Genomic DNA, 13,280 nt, shown 5'->3' on the forward strand with positions numbered 1-13,280 from the left:
GGCTCACAGAGAGGGTGGCACACGGGCCCACTGGATACATGAACTTCTATAAGAGAAGAGAGCAAAAAGGAGAGAGAAAATAAGAAGAGAAAGAGAAAACTACAAAGCAAAGCTTCATTTGGAGCTAAAGTTTGGAAAAATATTCAGATATGTAATAAGAGGCCTCAGGGCTTCGTGCATGCAAAGACACCTCCACGCAGCCCCAGCCCCCAGTATCCAAGATGAAGAGCAGGAAACCAGGGGTCTGGCCCCATTTCCCTGCCTCCAGGAAAACACAATTCATAAGCCACCTCCTGCATCTCTCGGCTCCCAGGGGCGAGTCTGGAAAAGCACTTTGGGTTCCTGGAAAGAAAGGCTCTTCCAAAATATCGGGAACTCGACTAGAGAGTGCCATTATCTATTATCTGGAGGATGTCTGTGGTGTTTAAAAGGGAGCCACTCCTCTGCCAAGGTCAAGGAGGTGGCCAAAAACAACAGAGGGGCTTCTTGGAGCCAGAGAGACACACACTCCATGCTCACAGACCCGACAGACACAAGTGTCAAGACAGAGAACCTCAGTGGAGGCTGCCCTCCTTTTCCTGGACCAAGCCCTCGTATTGGGGGTGTCGAGACTTAGAAGAATTAAAAGCTCCACTTCTCTCTCTAGCCCCAAACCACAGACTGTTCTGCATGAACATCTCCATATCAGACATAAGGAGGAAAGATAGAGTCTGATTTCAACAACCCCCGGCTGCCCACATGCAAGGCCTGGTGCCTCCTCCAGCCTGGAAAGCCAGGTTCCATTAGGGGACCGGCCTGAAGGAGCCCACCCACCTCGAAGTTGCCTCTCCTCCTGTCATTTCACCTACAGATGATTTGAAAATAGAGCTCAGATGCTGTCTCACTCCCATCAATTATAATCAGCTTTGCAGACGGCTTTTAAAAAATAAATCTTCAGGCCCATAAGAATGCTCCCCTACAAGCCCTGGCCTGGCCTCAAATCACAGGCCTTGTGACCACACTCGCAACAGCCCACGATCGCCCACCACCAAGAAACAGGAAGAACAAGGTAATGGAGAGGCGGTTCCCTTCCCACAGCCAACTGCTCTTCTGCCTCGAGCTGAACATTTAGGGCCTCTGATTTAGGCCTGGAAGGTTCAAAATTGGGGGTCAGGAAAGGGTGCTGCCTCCCCACCCGACTTGGTGCTGTCCTCTGGACTGGCTCAAACATTCCCCAACCCTGCAGTGCCAAAAGCTAACCCAAGTCCCCGACTCCACTCCCTCATCAACTTTCTAAATCATCTCAAGGCTTAAACAAGAACCTCAAACATTACAGGTTTCATGTGCACAGGCTTTTAGTATCAAAATAAACCCGAGCCTCGGCTGCCTGGTTCAAAGCCTGTTTGGTTCCTGTGGTGACCACAAAGGAAGACTCTCTGAACAAAGGGAAGGACAGACAGAACAGGTGAAACTGAAGAAACCAAAACAAGAGAGAAGGGGAGGGTGCTGCTGAATGTGAAAGCAGGGAGGCTTCCCCGCTGGGGTCAGCACCAGAACTGGGGAGGCCTCCAGGTTCAGGGGACTTAAATCTATTCCTGACAGTTACTGCTTCAACTGAAAAATGCAGAAAAAATACAACTTGCATCCTTCACTACCTTTAAAACCAAGAAAAGTATCCACTGAGACCTATGTCCATCCTCTTAACCTCACAGACCCTCCTGTCAAAGACCTGGATTGAAAACCAACTCACTTCCAGGCTTCAGAAGGCCTGGTAAAGTCGCTTCACCTCTCTGAGCCTTACTTTCCCTGTATGTAAAATGGGGATAAGACCTCACAAGTTTGCTCACCACGATTACTGGAGAGAAAGCCACACATGAAAGCACAAATGTTAAAAAAAATACGCCATGTTGAGTTGTTCTCTTATTTCAATTCTGTATAAGCCTTGCCTCCCAATTAAAACATAAACTTCTTAATAGCAAAGAGTGAGTCTGTACTTCTGGTTAAAAGCTGAGTTCTGAGGTCAATCTGCCTAATCTCGGGCAAGTTACTAAACCTCCCTTAGCTTCAAGTTCCCTGTCTGCACCAAGAAAATTAACAGTCCCTTCCCCAAAGAGTTGTTTGACATATGGAGGTAATCCAAACCATTCAACCTTCAATCAGTGTGAACTATTAGTCTGTGTGCTTATTTGGAAAACCAAGACCTCGTTAATAAATCCTGGTTGGTTGGTTGATAAAAAAAATAGATAACACACCTTTCCAGCCTTCCTCCTCTCATCTTCTCTTCTTTCCTTCCCAAGAGGTGGACGATGTTTACATTGACCTCCCAGTACCCTGGGCTTGTGAAATGCTTTGAACCGAAATGAATGGTTCCCTTTAAAGGCCAAGACCAGCACCTTCATTTACAGGCCTCTCTCGTTGTGTGGCTATGAGCATGTTATTCTCTATCTCCAACCTCAGGATCTTCATCTATGAAGTGTGATCATCCCACATACCTTACAAGGCTGTTGTCAACGTTAAATGAAGCCACCGACAGAACACGTCTGACATACACTCCATGTGCAAGAAGGTTTTCCCCAGATCCCCCAGTCCCGACCTGTGGGTGACAGGCCTAGGGAAAACCCCACTCTCTTTCAATGGAGAACAGATCCCCACCCCAGAAGTAGCCTGCTATAGCCAAGGACCAAGGAGGCAGTTTCCAGGGGAACAGCATCCTCTGCATCTATGTCCAATTTCCATCCTTGGCTGCCTTTTATTCTCCTCCCGCCTCTGTAGTGGGCTAAGTCACCTTTCCCCACCATTGCTAGGCAACCTCCAAGAGTGGTGCAGCTGCCTCCTTTGGGGGGCACCCTGGCCCTGCCCTCCCCTTCCCCTGCCTAGGACCCTAAGGAAAGCTTCCCCACTTGGACTCCCAACCTGCCAACCCTGGGGAGAGCAGAAAGAAGCAATTCCAGGCCAACAGAGTTTATAGACAGAGGTCGGGGAGGAATTTTCCCCAAAGACTGAGACTTGGAATAATGAAGGCCACCCTCTCCCCACCCCACCAGTCTTCTGTTTGCCTGTGCTTATGTGTGATGTATTCCTGGTCACTTTCCAAGGAAAAAGCCACATCCTTCATCCCGCTTTCTACAAAAGCTCCCACCCTTATCTTTCTCTTCTAGACTCCTCTCACCCACCGTGAACCCAGACCCCAACTCCAAACAGTGGGCATGACAGAGAAGGGGACACACAAAAGAGGGAAGAAGGGACAAGGATGGCAGGAGCCATCAGAAATCCTGTGAGTGTTTGTTTACCTCTGGGAAGTAAGATGACAGGCAATTGTCATTTTCTTCTTTATATTAGTTAATTTCTTAGGTTTTTGAAAATTGAGATAAAATTCCAAGCCATAAAAGTCACCATTTTAACACATACAATCCAGTGGTTTCGGGTATATTTGTGAGGTTGTGAAACCACCACTAACTATCCAATTCCAGGGCATTTCCATCACCGGGGTTTTGTTTGTATATGTGTATCTTTGGTTAAGTGTTCTCCCCACACAAGCATTTGTTGTATAAGCAGTACAGCAAAGTTGAGAGGACTGCAAATGCTGGAGCCTGACCGCCCGGCTTCGGACCCCAGCTCCACCGCTTGCTGGCAGCGTGAGCCTGGAAGAGTTCTGCAGCTGCTCAGAGCCAGTTCTCTCATCTGTAAAATGGGATAATAGGAGGCTTACAGGGTTAGATGTGCTCATGCACGTAGAGTCCTTAGGACTGTTGCTGATAATTAGCATGTGCTCAGAAACAGCGAGCCACTATAATTATTATAAGAAGATAAACTTTGTTAACTTTTATGGCAGAATGGTGCATGCAGAAAGGGCAAGTTGGGGTCATGAATTTTGCCCCACACAGCTTTGAGGCCTGCCCATCACTAGACCAGACTCACCGTGCCCAGATAACCAGACTCACCCATCATATAACCCCCCAGGATGACATGAAACAGGGGAAAGCAGGCGAGGCAGGGACGGGGGAGCCTGAGCGACCCTCTCCATGCATTCCCCCCACCCGCTGAGAAGGAAGGATCCCAGGGAGCTTGGACTTGATGCACAGCCTGGGGATAGGTGAGAAACTGATATGGTTTGGCTGTGTCCCCACCCAAATCTCCTCTTGAATTGTAGTTCTCATAATCTCCACGTGTCGTAGGAGGGGCCCGGTGGGAGGTGACTTCATCACGGGGGTGGTTACCCCTTTGCTGTTCTTGTGATAGTGAGTGAGTTCTCACAGGCGATGATGGTTTTTACATGGGGCTCTTCCCCACCTTCACACTTCTACTCCCTGCAGCCATGTGAAGAAGGACAGGTTTGCTTCCCCCTCCGCCATGAGTTTAAGTTTCCTGAGGCCTCCCCAGCCAGCTGAACTGAGTCAATTAAACATCTTTGCTTTATAAATTACCCAGTCTTGGGTATATATTTATTAGAAGTGTGAGAATGGACAAATACAGACACCTTGCTCATGTCTGAAGAGAGAGGAAGGAGGGTCCCAGGGTGGCTCTAAGCCCTGGCTTGCTGTGTCTCCTGCCCCCACCGCTCCTAAGACTCTTCGCCTCAGTCAGATCCAAGTTTGAGCAAACAGTCTTAGGAGGCCACTGGCACTGGCACCTCAGGAAATGGAGCCAGAACCCTGGGCTGAATTGAGTCCTGAGCCCAGTGAGGGCTGACCCACCTGCCAGAACTAAGGGAGCAGACTCAGGGGGTTTCCTCTCTGCCATGACCTCTGTGGGGAGATGCAGACTAGAACTGCCCAAACCATCTCAGCTGGTGGGCTCCAGGACCCCACCAGTGTCCGTGGTGAGTAACTCAGCCCAACCCATGGGCGCCCCTTGCAGAGACATGGGCCTCTATGCACTCTAAAGAGGGCATAAAAGCAGGGCCGGTGAGGAAGGTGCCCTTTGGCTCCACACCAGGTCCAGGAAAACCACAGGTGGGTTACACATAGGGGCAGCTCAGGCTGGGATGATCCCAACAATATCCATACAGACGTGTGGTCTTAGGAGTCCGGTCTGTGACCTGTCCAGACGGCCTGGCCAACTCTCACAGAAAGGTAAGAGGTCAGCTCTGGGAGGGGAAAACAAATGGAAAAGAACAATGAAGCTGGGCATAGTGACTCACGCCTGTAATCACAGCACTTTGGAAGGCTGAGGCAGGAGGATCACTTGAGGCCAAGAACTCAAGATCAGCCTAGGCAACATAGTGAGACCCCCCCCATCTCCATAAAACATAAGCATTTAAAACTATAATAGAAGAATGATAAAGGAGAATAATGGGAGGGGTGTTCCCCAGCATGGATACTCACTGTGCTCTGCTCTGCCCTTTCAGCATCTCCCCTCTCCCCACCTCTGTCCTACAACATCACACACACACACACTCACACACAGCCTAAGGCTCCCTAGAAGAACCGCCTTCCTTTGAGATGTAGCTCCAATTCCACCAGCTTCTGCCAATGGCCATTATTGGCAGGGCCTGTTGTGATTCTGCCTCTTTCTGGTTCCCTCTCTACCTAAACCACCATTTCTACATGCCACACAGCAAGCAGAGCATCTGACACCTAGCAGGGGTTTAATGAACATCTACTGACTCCCTCCACAAGGAGGACCCATCTACATTCTCACCCTATTAAGGGCTGGGCTTTTTCCTAGAGACCCACCATGCATATCTGTGATGAGGCCACATCTCAGGCTCCGGCTGCCCCGCCCTAGCTCCAGGCCCCCAGGTTTTGTGTGACAAGTCTTCGAGCCAGATTGATGGTTTGTCACCCCCAGCCAGGCACCCAGCCCCAGGCCTCCCTCGAGAAGATGAAAACAGAGGTCCAAGTCCAACACAGCCTGCACAGCCTTGCAGTACCTCCCCAGAAAGTCAGACTGGAGGAAAGGGGGTTCCTCCTCTTCCTCTCGAGAAGGTGGTAGACACGCATCCTGCAGGAGCCTGCTAGCCTCATTCTCATGCAAACCAAACTCCAGTGTCCAGTGACTCCAATGGCCCCTTGAGGTCCCACCATTTCTCAAAACTGGAAAGTCTGGTTCTCAAGTCTCACCAGGCTGCAGCTGCTCAGAGCCAGTTCTCTCCTCACACCTGCCTGTCTTAAGGCAGCCTGAATGGCAGCCAGAAGCAGCCCCCACCTGCTTGGTCTGAGGCCAACTGGCCTCTGCAACCCTCCTCCCCAGTCCACCTCTCCTCAGGATTTGCCAATCACTTTGCCAACCAGTGGGGCAAGGTTTGGAGAAGAAGGAGCCACATCAGATGCTCAGATAAAGCAGGACTGGATTTGCTGCTTGGAGGGATGGGTGGGCCCAAAGAACGCCTCAGCCTGGGCCAGGAGCAGTGGCTCACACCTGTAATCCCAACATTTTTGGGAGGCCGAGGCAGGCGGATCACCTGATGTCAGGAGTTCAAGACCATCCTGGCCAACATGGTGAAACCCTATCACTACTAAAAATACAAAATTTAGCTGGATGGGGCAGTGCACACCTGCAATCCCAGCTACTAGGGAGGTTGAGGCCGGAGAATTGCTTGAACCTGGAAGGCAGAGGTTGCAGTGACCCAAGATCACACCGATGCACTCCAGCCTGAGTGACGGCAAGACTCCATCTCAAAAAAAAATAATGCCTCAGCCTGAAGATATCCAGGGTTAAATTGCTTACAGAGAATTCCTACTGTGTGGCCATTTTCCCTGTACAAGCTGACATGGTGTTTTTGTTTTATGTTTTGTTTTAAGTACTTTAACATCCACCCTTCATTGCCATACCCAGGGAGTATGGTAGGCAAGGAAGGCTACCTTATTCCACAGGTGAAGACACTGAGCAATCAGAGAGGTTAAGGTCAGACATCAAGGATAACACAACTCCCCTACACCCATAGACAACCTTGGCTCTTCCTGCAAAGATGGGTTTATATACTATGTCTTATCTGAAAATCTATTGGGTAAAGACCATGGAAATTCTGGTTCTTCCAAATAGTTAACATTTACTGAGCGCTCACTACATGCTAGGTGCTAAGCTAGATTCTTACATAGATTGCTTCCTTTAAACCTCCACACAACTCTATCAGGCAAGAACTATTATTATCATCATTTCCCCATTGATACCATCAGGCACACAGCAGGTAAGCTGACTCATCAAGATCTCAACAGTCAACAGACGGACCAAGATTTGGACTCATGGTGCACCCGGCACACATTTATCTGCAGAGGCTGGACCATGTGCAACCCCAGGATAAGTGGTAATCTGAACATAAAGCATTTCATCACCTTCCCCACCCACAAGCCTGAAGTTGGGAGCCATGCATGATGCCATTTAGCCCATTTTTCAGAGACAGTTCTAGATCAGGCCACCTACAACAGGCCTGTCCCTGTGCTCTGCACTGGGATTCAGCAGAGAACAGGACAGGCCGGGTCCCTGCCTCCACGGACACTGGCATGGGGTGAAGCTGGAAGGAGCGCAGAACAGCGAGGAGTCTGAGAATGAGGAGGAGAGCCAATCCTCTCCCTTTTCCAGTTTTATTTCTACCAGGCATCACCCTGGCTTCGGATGTCCCATCCCTCCCCAGGTAAACTCTTCTACAGCAGGTCCTTCCCTCTCTGTAGTCCTCCATGCTGAGTGGTGGCCTTGGCTAGCTCCTGCAATGGCCTCACTGTCCAGAAGCAAGTGCAAACCACATGGCCCCTCTTCCTGTGACCTAGCTTTACCTGCCTGCAGAATCGGGATGTGGGCCTTATTCACAACCACCTCTATTCACCTGCCAACACTGCCGCTCTGTTTCAACATCCATTCGCTCAACAAATATTAAGTTCCTACATGTAAAAGGCCCCAGGCTGGCACCTGTGGACACACACATTAAACCAGAATCTCCAGGACTTCAGAGGGAAGAAAGAAAATAAAATTTAACAGCAGAAGCTATCATTTTACATATCCACTCCCATCAAGCCAGCAAAGGTGGGTAGTAGCTCTTTTTTATAAGTCAGGAATTGGAGACTCAGAGAGGAACTTGCCCAAGGTCACAAGCCTGAAAATGCAGAGCCAGGATCCCACTCCAAGTTGATGCCCTCTCCGGCCTGACCTATACCAGGTACACACATACACCTAAGAACATGAGTGAAATCACATAAAGGAGAAAATGGGGGGCCTTGGTCACCCTGAAAATAACAGCAACCCCTAGGAAAAGTGACTTCAGAGCCCAGCCTCGAAGATCAGGAAGATTATGAAGGCTGGAAAAGTATAGAAAAGGCCTCTAATCCACATGCTCCATCTGGAAGATAACTGCATTTTGTGTCTGGAGGCATGGCGACCAGCCCATGAACTCCGTACCGAAGCATTCTTTGAAAGAGGGACAAGCCTTGGCCAAGCCAGACCAGCTTCTTGAGTCATGCCTCCTGCCTGCACAGACTTCTCCCTTCATCTACTTCAGGCCATACCTTCACCAAGGAAGCATTTCTCAATGCGTCATTTAATCTGATTCCCTGGAAGAGTCCTGAGGGCTCTGAGGGGCAGAAATGTGTCCCATTTACAGAGGAGGAAACCTAATGGAAGCCGCACGAGAATGGGAACTTGGTCTGTCTTGTTCAGTGTCTGACCCCTAATACCTGGAATCGTGTCTGGCCCAGAATGAGCGCTCACAAAGTATTTGCTGAATGATCTAATAAAAGCTCCATGAAATGGAAAGCCCTGTCCAAAGTCTCACAAATAGCCATGGCTGCACCAAAGCTAAAAAGAGGGTCTTCTCCCTCCCAGCCAGTGACCTTTGTATCCCTTTGCACTGTGTCCTCCTCTTCCCCTCCTCACTCACTCCCCTGCCTCCCTTTGGAACCATCAGCCTCTCTCCACTTGTGGGCTCTGGTCCCACACAAACCCCACCTCCCACTGTCAGTAGAGAGTGTGTCAAAAACAACATGTTTATCTTAAGTCTTATCCCCACCTGTGATACCACCTCCTTAATACCACCCTGCTGAGAACTAGACAGAATAGAAATTCTGCAGACTGAGGCCCACAAACGATAATCTAGAGAACTAACAGGAAAAAAAAAATGTGGATCTGAATCCTCAGAGTCAGGCCCAGAGCTCCTTCTGCTGTGGTCCCTCCATCAACCCTCGCCCAAAGCATGTGTCAGCTCTCCTGGTTCTGAGATTCTCTGTCTCTGGATGCCAGGCCAGGCTTTCCTGCCTCCCTCGCCAAAGAGGGACAACTGAAAGGAAGCTGCCAGTCCCAAACATGGCTGCACCTCAGCCCCACCAAACCCCAGCCTGGACTTGGAGCTGGTTACTTCCCCTCTCTGGCCCTGATTTCCTCGTCCTCCTCGTCCTCGTGCGTGCCTGGCACACATCGGCAAATGTCAGCTCTTGGCACTGTTGAGTTTGCCTCCAGGATAACCCAGTTTCCCAGATCACCTCTTCCTACCTGGCTACCCAAAGGCCTGGGGCACACCCACTGCCACCCAGGTCAGGGTCCTGGGAATCTATATTCTTCTCCCTAACTGTATAACATATTCAGTCATTCAGAAATAGTAAGTACTATGTGCAGACTGGTGCTCAGTGTCTGTCCCCAGGAACTTGGTCTCACAGTCCTTTCAGGTGTCCAGTTCCTGGGCAGCTCTGTTACTCCTGCTCCTCCCAGGCACAGAGCAGGTGCTCCCCAAACAAGGATTTCTTTTTTGCTTCTAACCTTCAAGGAAGACCTCAAGGTATCTATCGCCTTAATCTCACTTCTGTCTAATTTAAAATCATTTCTCAAGAAGGCTTCACCCTGAAATTATTAAATTGCGTTCTGCCTGGTGCCCCATAGGGATCTCCACATTACCCACTCACTTTTCAGCTCCACCTATAGCACCCATGGTCCCGGGAAATAAGCCAAGTGAGTGGGGGTCTGCCTGCAGCCCCCCCAGTCCTCAGTTCTTACTAGGAAGATGACAGGAAGAGAGGGAGTTTAAGCAACTGGCACATTACAAAGAAGTCAGTTCCAAGTCAGGGGACCTTCCCATGTCCGATGTAGATGACTGATGTCGCCGTATAGGGCCCGGCCCTCCACAGGCCTTGGGCAGCAGGGCCCAGGTCGTCCCGCTTTGAGGAAGCCCATTGTGTGTGTTTTAGATTACTTCTGCCTGTCTGATGAAGTGAGTAAAAGGGCTCCGTTTCAGGGCCTAGGATTACTGAGTGAGCTAATACAGGATGCCTTTGGCTGAAAAAAAACTTCAGTCGGCTCTATAAACTACCCCCCTTTTAAGTTTAAAAAAGGGAATGAATGTTACCATTTTTGGACATGAGCGTTCTCCCTCAAGCCCAGCCCTAACCGCACTATCCAGAGGGACGCGCCATCCTGTCCCCCCCCCACCACCCCACTCCCAGATCAGCCTGGGGGTGGGGAGGGTATGAAACGGGGAGGGACCGGATGGAAGCGGGCAGCCGAGAGAAGGGGGAGGGAAGGGGTATTCAGGGTACGTGGCCGCCTGGGGGCAAGGGCTCACCGCGCAGGCAGGAAGCAGTGGTAGGGTAGAGGCACCCTCCCCCCACCACCACGAATGGCTTCGGACCTCTTCCTGCCACTGGCCACGGTGCACGGGTCCCATCGCCAGCTCCGAGCCCAGCTCCCGCGGCGGGGCGCGCACCCGCACAACGCGCCTGCCTGGGATGCAGCTCCGTGGCTAAGTAGGGATCCCCAGTGACTGGCCCCAAATATCCCCTAAGACAGACCCTCGTTCTAGAGCCCCTCAACTCGAACCGAGCTGCCCACCTTTGCTGGGGGTCGGAGGGGCAAGACATAGACGCAAGCCCATGTGGGACTTACAGCTACCAACCCACTGAGTTAAGCAATAAAACGGTCTGCCGTCCTGACCCCGCCCCCACTGGGCCCGCGGGGGAGCCCGCGTACGCCCCCCAGTTTTCTCCGCCACAGCCGCACTCCAGCTGGTCCTTCTCTAGGCAGATCCGGAGGCGGCCACCGATCTCCCTGGCGCTCTCCCCTCGGCCTGGGGGACCGCAGGATCCCGGGCGGCCCACCGCTCAGGTACTGAACCCAGGGCGGCCCAGGAAGCGGCGCTGCCACCGCACGCCATATGGAGAGGTGGGCAGGGGCGGAAGGAAAGGGAAAATCGATCCGGAGCAAGCAGCCCGGAGCTGGGGTCTCAGCCCCAGCCTGCTGAGCACCGCCCCCGCGCACAGCCCACGCAGGGATGGCTGAGGCAGCCGCAGGGTGGCCTGGACCACCGACCCCAAGGAGACCTGCCCGCCGGCGGCACCACCTCCCCGCGCTCCGGCCCGGCGTTCGCGGGCTCCGGGGCAGGGGCGCTCCCGCTTCCGCCAGGCGCCTGTAACCCAACACCCCACCTCGCAGCGGCCGCACCGCCCCCGCCCCCTCCCGTGCGCGCCCGGAACCGGTTCAGAGCCCGGGGCCGAAAGCCCGGTGGACAGAAGGGGTCGCGGCTGGGGGCGGCGGCGGGCGGGGGCGGCTGCTGACCTTTCTCTGCTGCTTCTCCCAGGCCGGGTCCAGGAGCAGGTCCCGGTCCCAGTCCTCTTCGGGCTGCATGTAGTCGTTGGTTTGCTGAGAATCATAATGGTCCATGATGGTGCGCGCGTGCTAGGGGCTGGATTTCTTCCTCCACCTTCTCTCCGACCTACGGCGGCTGCCCTGGCGTGGGAAGGGAGTAGGGCTGGGCTGGGCTGGCGGGGCCGGGCTCGCTCCCCTGCGCCCGGTTCCGCCGCGGCGCTGCTGGCGAAAGCTGCTAGTGGCGGCGACAGCGGCGGCTGGGCTCGCGGACTGCCTACCTCTGGGCGGGCGCTCGGACCTAATCTCCACGCACACTAAGCGAGGCGGACACACTCGCGCTGCGGGAACCGAGGCGGGCGGGGGCGGGGGGAAGGGGCAGAGCCCTCCCGAGGCTCTCCATTGGCCAGGCCGAGTTGCCCAAACTTCCCCCCATCGCCTCTCATTGGGAATTCCTGGCATCCGTCAGCCGGGCTGCGGCGCATATAGGTGGACTGGGCGGCCCCCTCCCAGCGTGCACACCCCCGCCCGCTCCCGCGGTGCCCACTCCCCCGCGGCTCATGTGACGCCAGCTTAAGCTGAACGGGACTGAAGCCGGGAGACGCCTCCCGAGCTCGGGGACCGAGTGGCAGCGCGCTCTGGAGCCCCAGGAGCCGCTGGGATTGGACCCGTTCCTCGCCACCTAAGTTATTGCGCTCCCACGCGCGCTCCAAACCCTGGGGTGGGCGGAGGCTGGAGAAGGGACGCGAGAAAACCTGAAGAACATTCATTTTCTCTTTCCCAGGAAACCTGGGTCTGGGCAGGTTAGCACCCTAGGAAAGGGAGCGGGGTGGGGCAATGGAAAGGAATTTCTTGGGAATTTCATGACTCCACCTTCCCCCCCCCCCAACCCCGGCCCAGCCCCACCTCACCCTACAAAGGCGCGACCTGGCTGATCCCTGCCCTGCAGAAGCCCGATTTCTCGCCAGCAAACTGGTCCCCGAGGCTACCGAGCGTTCCCGCCACGCCACAGGAACCCTTCCAGCTCGCCATCGAGCTCTGGGGACCCCTCCACAGCGGGGCCTCTTGGAATTCCCCGCCGGTCTCCGCGAGCACACTCGGCGGGCTGGTGCAGCCAAAACTACCTTCACCTGGCGGTGTCCTCCCTCTCCCTCAGAGACATCCAGACATCACCCTCAAAACTGGAAGGGAGGACCCTGAGTGATCTAGATAAATCGACTCCGTGCCCCTCTCCCACATGCACACACCTGACAGATGGGGAAACTGAGGCTCAAAGAGCCGAGCGCGGAAAAGAGCTTGACTCCGCAGGCCAGTCCTGTAACCTTATGCCTGACAAACAAAACCTTATTGTCAATGGAGGAGGACGGAGGGTGGGAGTGAGTAAACAGCTCTAACTTCTGCCTGCCACCTGCCAGGACTCCCCTCCCCGGGCTTAGTAAGAGGAAAGTCAAACGCGCTGATGCCCGGGAAGGAGCAGGCCTCGCGTTCTGGTGGGCTCCTCTGTGGGACCCCCGGGTCCGAAGAACAGTGGCAAATAAACCTCTCCTAGGTTATGCACTCTATTGTGAACAACAGATGAGCCAGTCTTGCTCGCCAGCACCCAGCACATAGTAGAGCTTAATTTATGCATTTGAGGCTGGCCGCAGTGGTGGTGGCACAGGCCTGTAATTCCAGCACTTTGAGAGGCTGAGGGGGGCAGATCGCTTGAGCCCAGGAGTTGGAGACCACCCTGGCCAACTTAGCAAAACCCCGTCTTTACTAAAAATACAAAAATTAGCTGGATGTGGTGGCACACACCTGTAGTC

At 53.3% G+C, this 13,280-nt stretch overlaps 1 protein-coding gene across 3 annotated transcripts in view; it reads right to left on the minus strand.

Annotated features, from left to right (window-relative positions):
* The window catches only part of ACTN1 (actinin alpha 1), a 105,555-nt gene extending 93,430 nt beyond the window's left edge, over positions 1-12,125 (minus strand). For 2 of the 3 annotated variants that reach the window (XM_017500964.2, XM_017500970.2), the window contains exon 1: positions 11,449-12,125. In XM_017500964.2, the coding sequence (XP_017356453.1) occupies positions 11,449-11,553 (105 nt within the window). In that variant the 5' untranslated portion in view covers positions 11,554-12,125. The remainder of the gene's footprint in view (positions 1-11,448) is intronic. The other variant, XM_017500973.2, reaches the window with a different exon arrangement.
* Positions 12,126-13,280: the final 1,155 nt, after the last annotated feature.

This window comes from Cebus imitator, unplaced genomic scaffold, assembly GCF_001604975.1.
Source record: "Cebus imitator isolate Cc_AM_T3 unplaced genomic scaffold, Cebus_imitator-1.0 Scaffold13, whole genome shotgun sequence".
Taxonomy (NCBI): Eukaryota; Metazoa; Chordata; class Mammalia; order Primates; family Cebidae; genus Cebus; species Cebus imitator.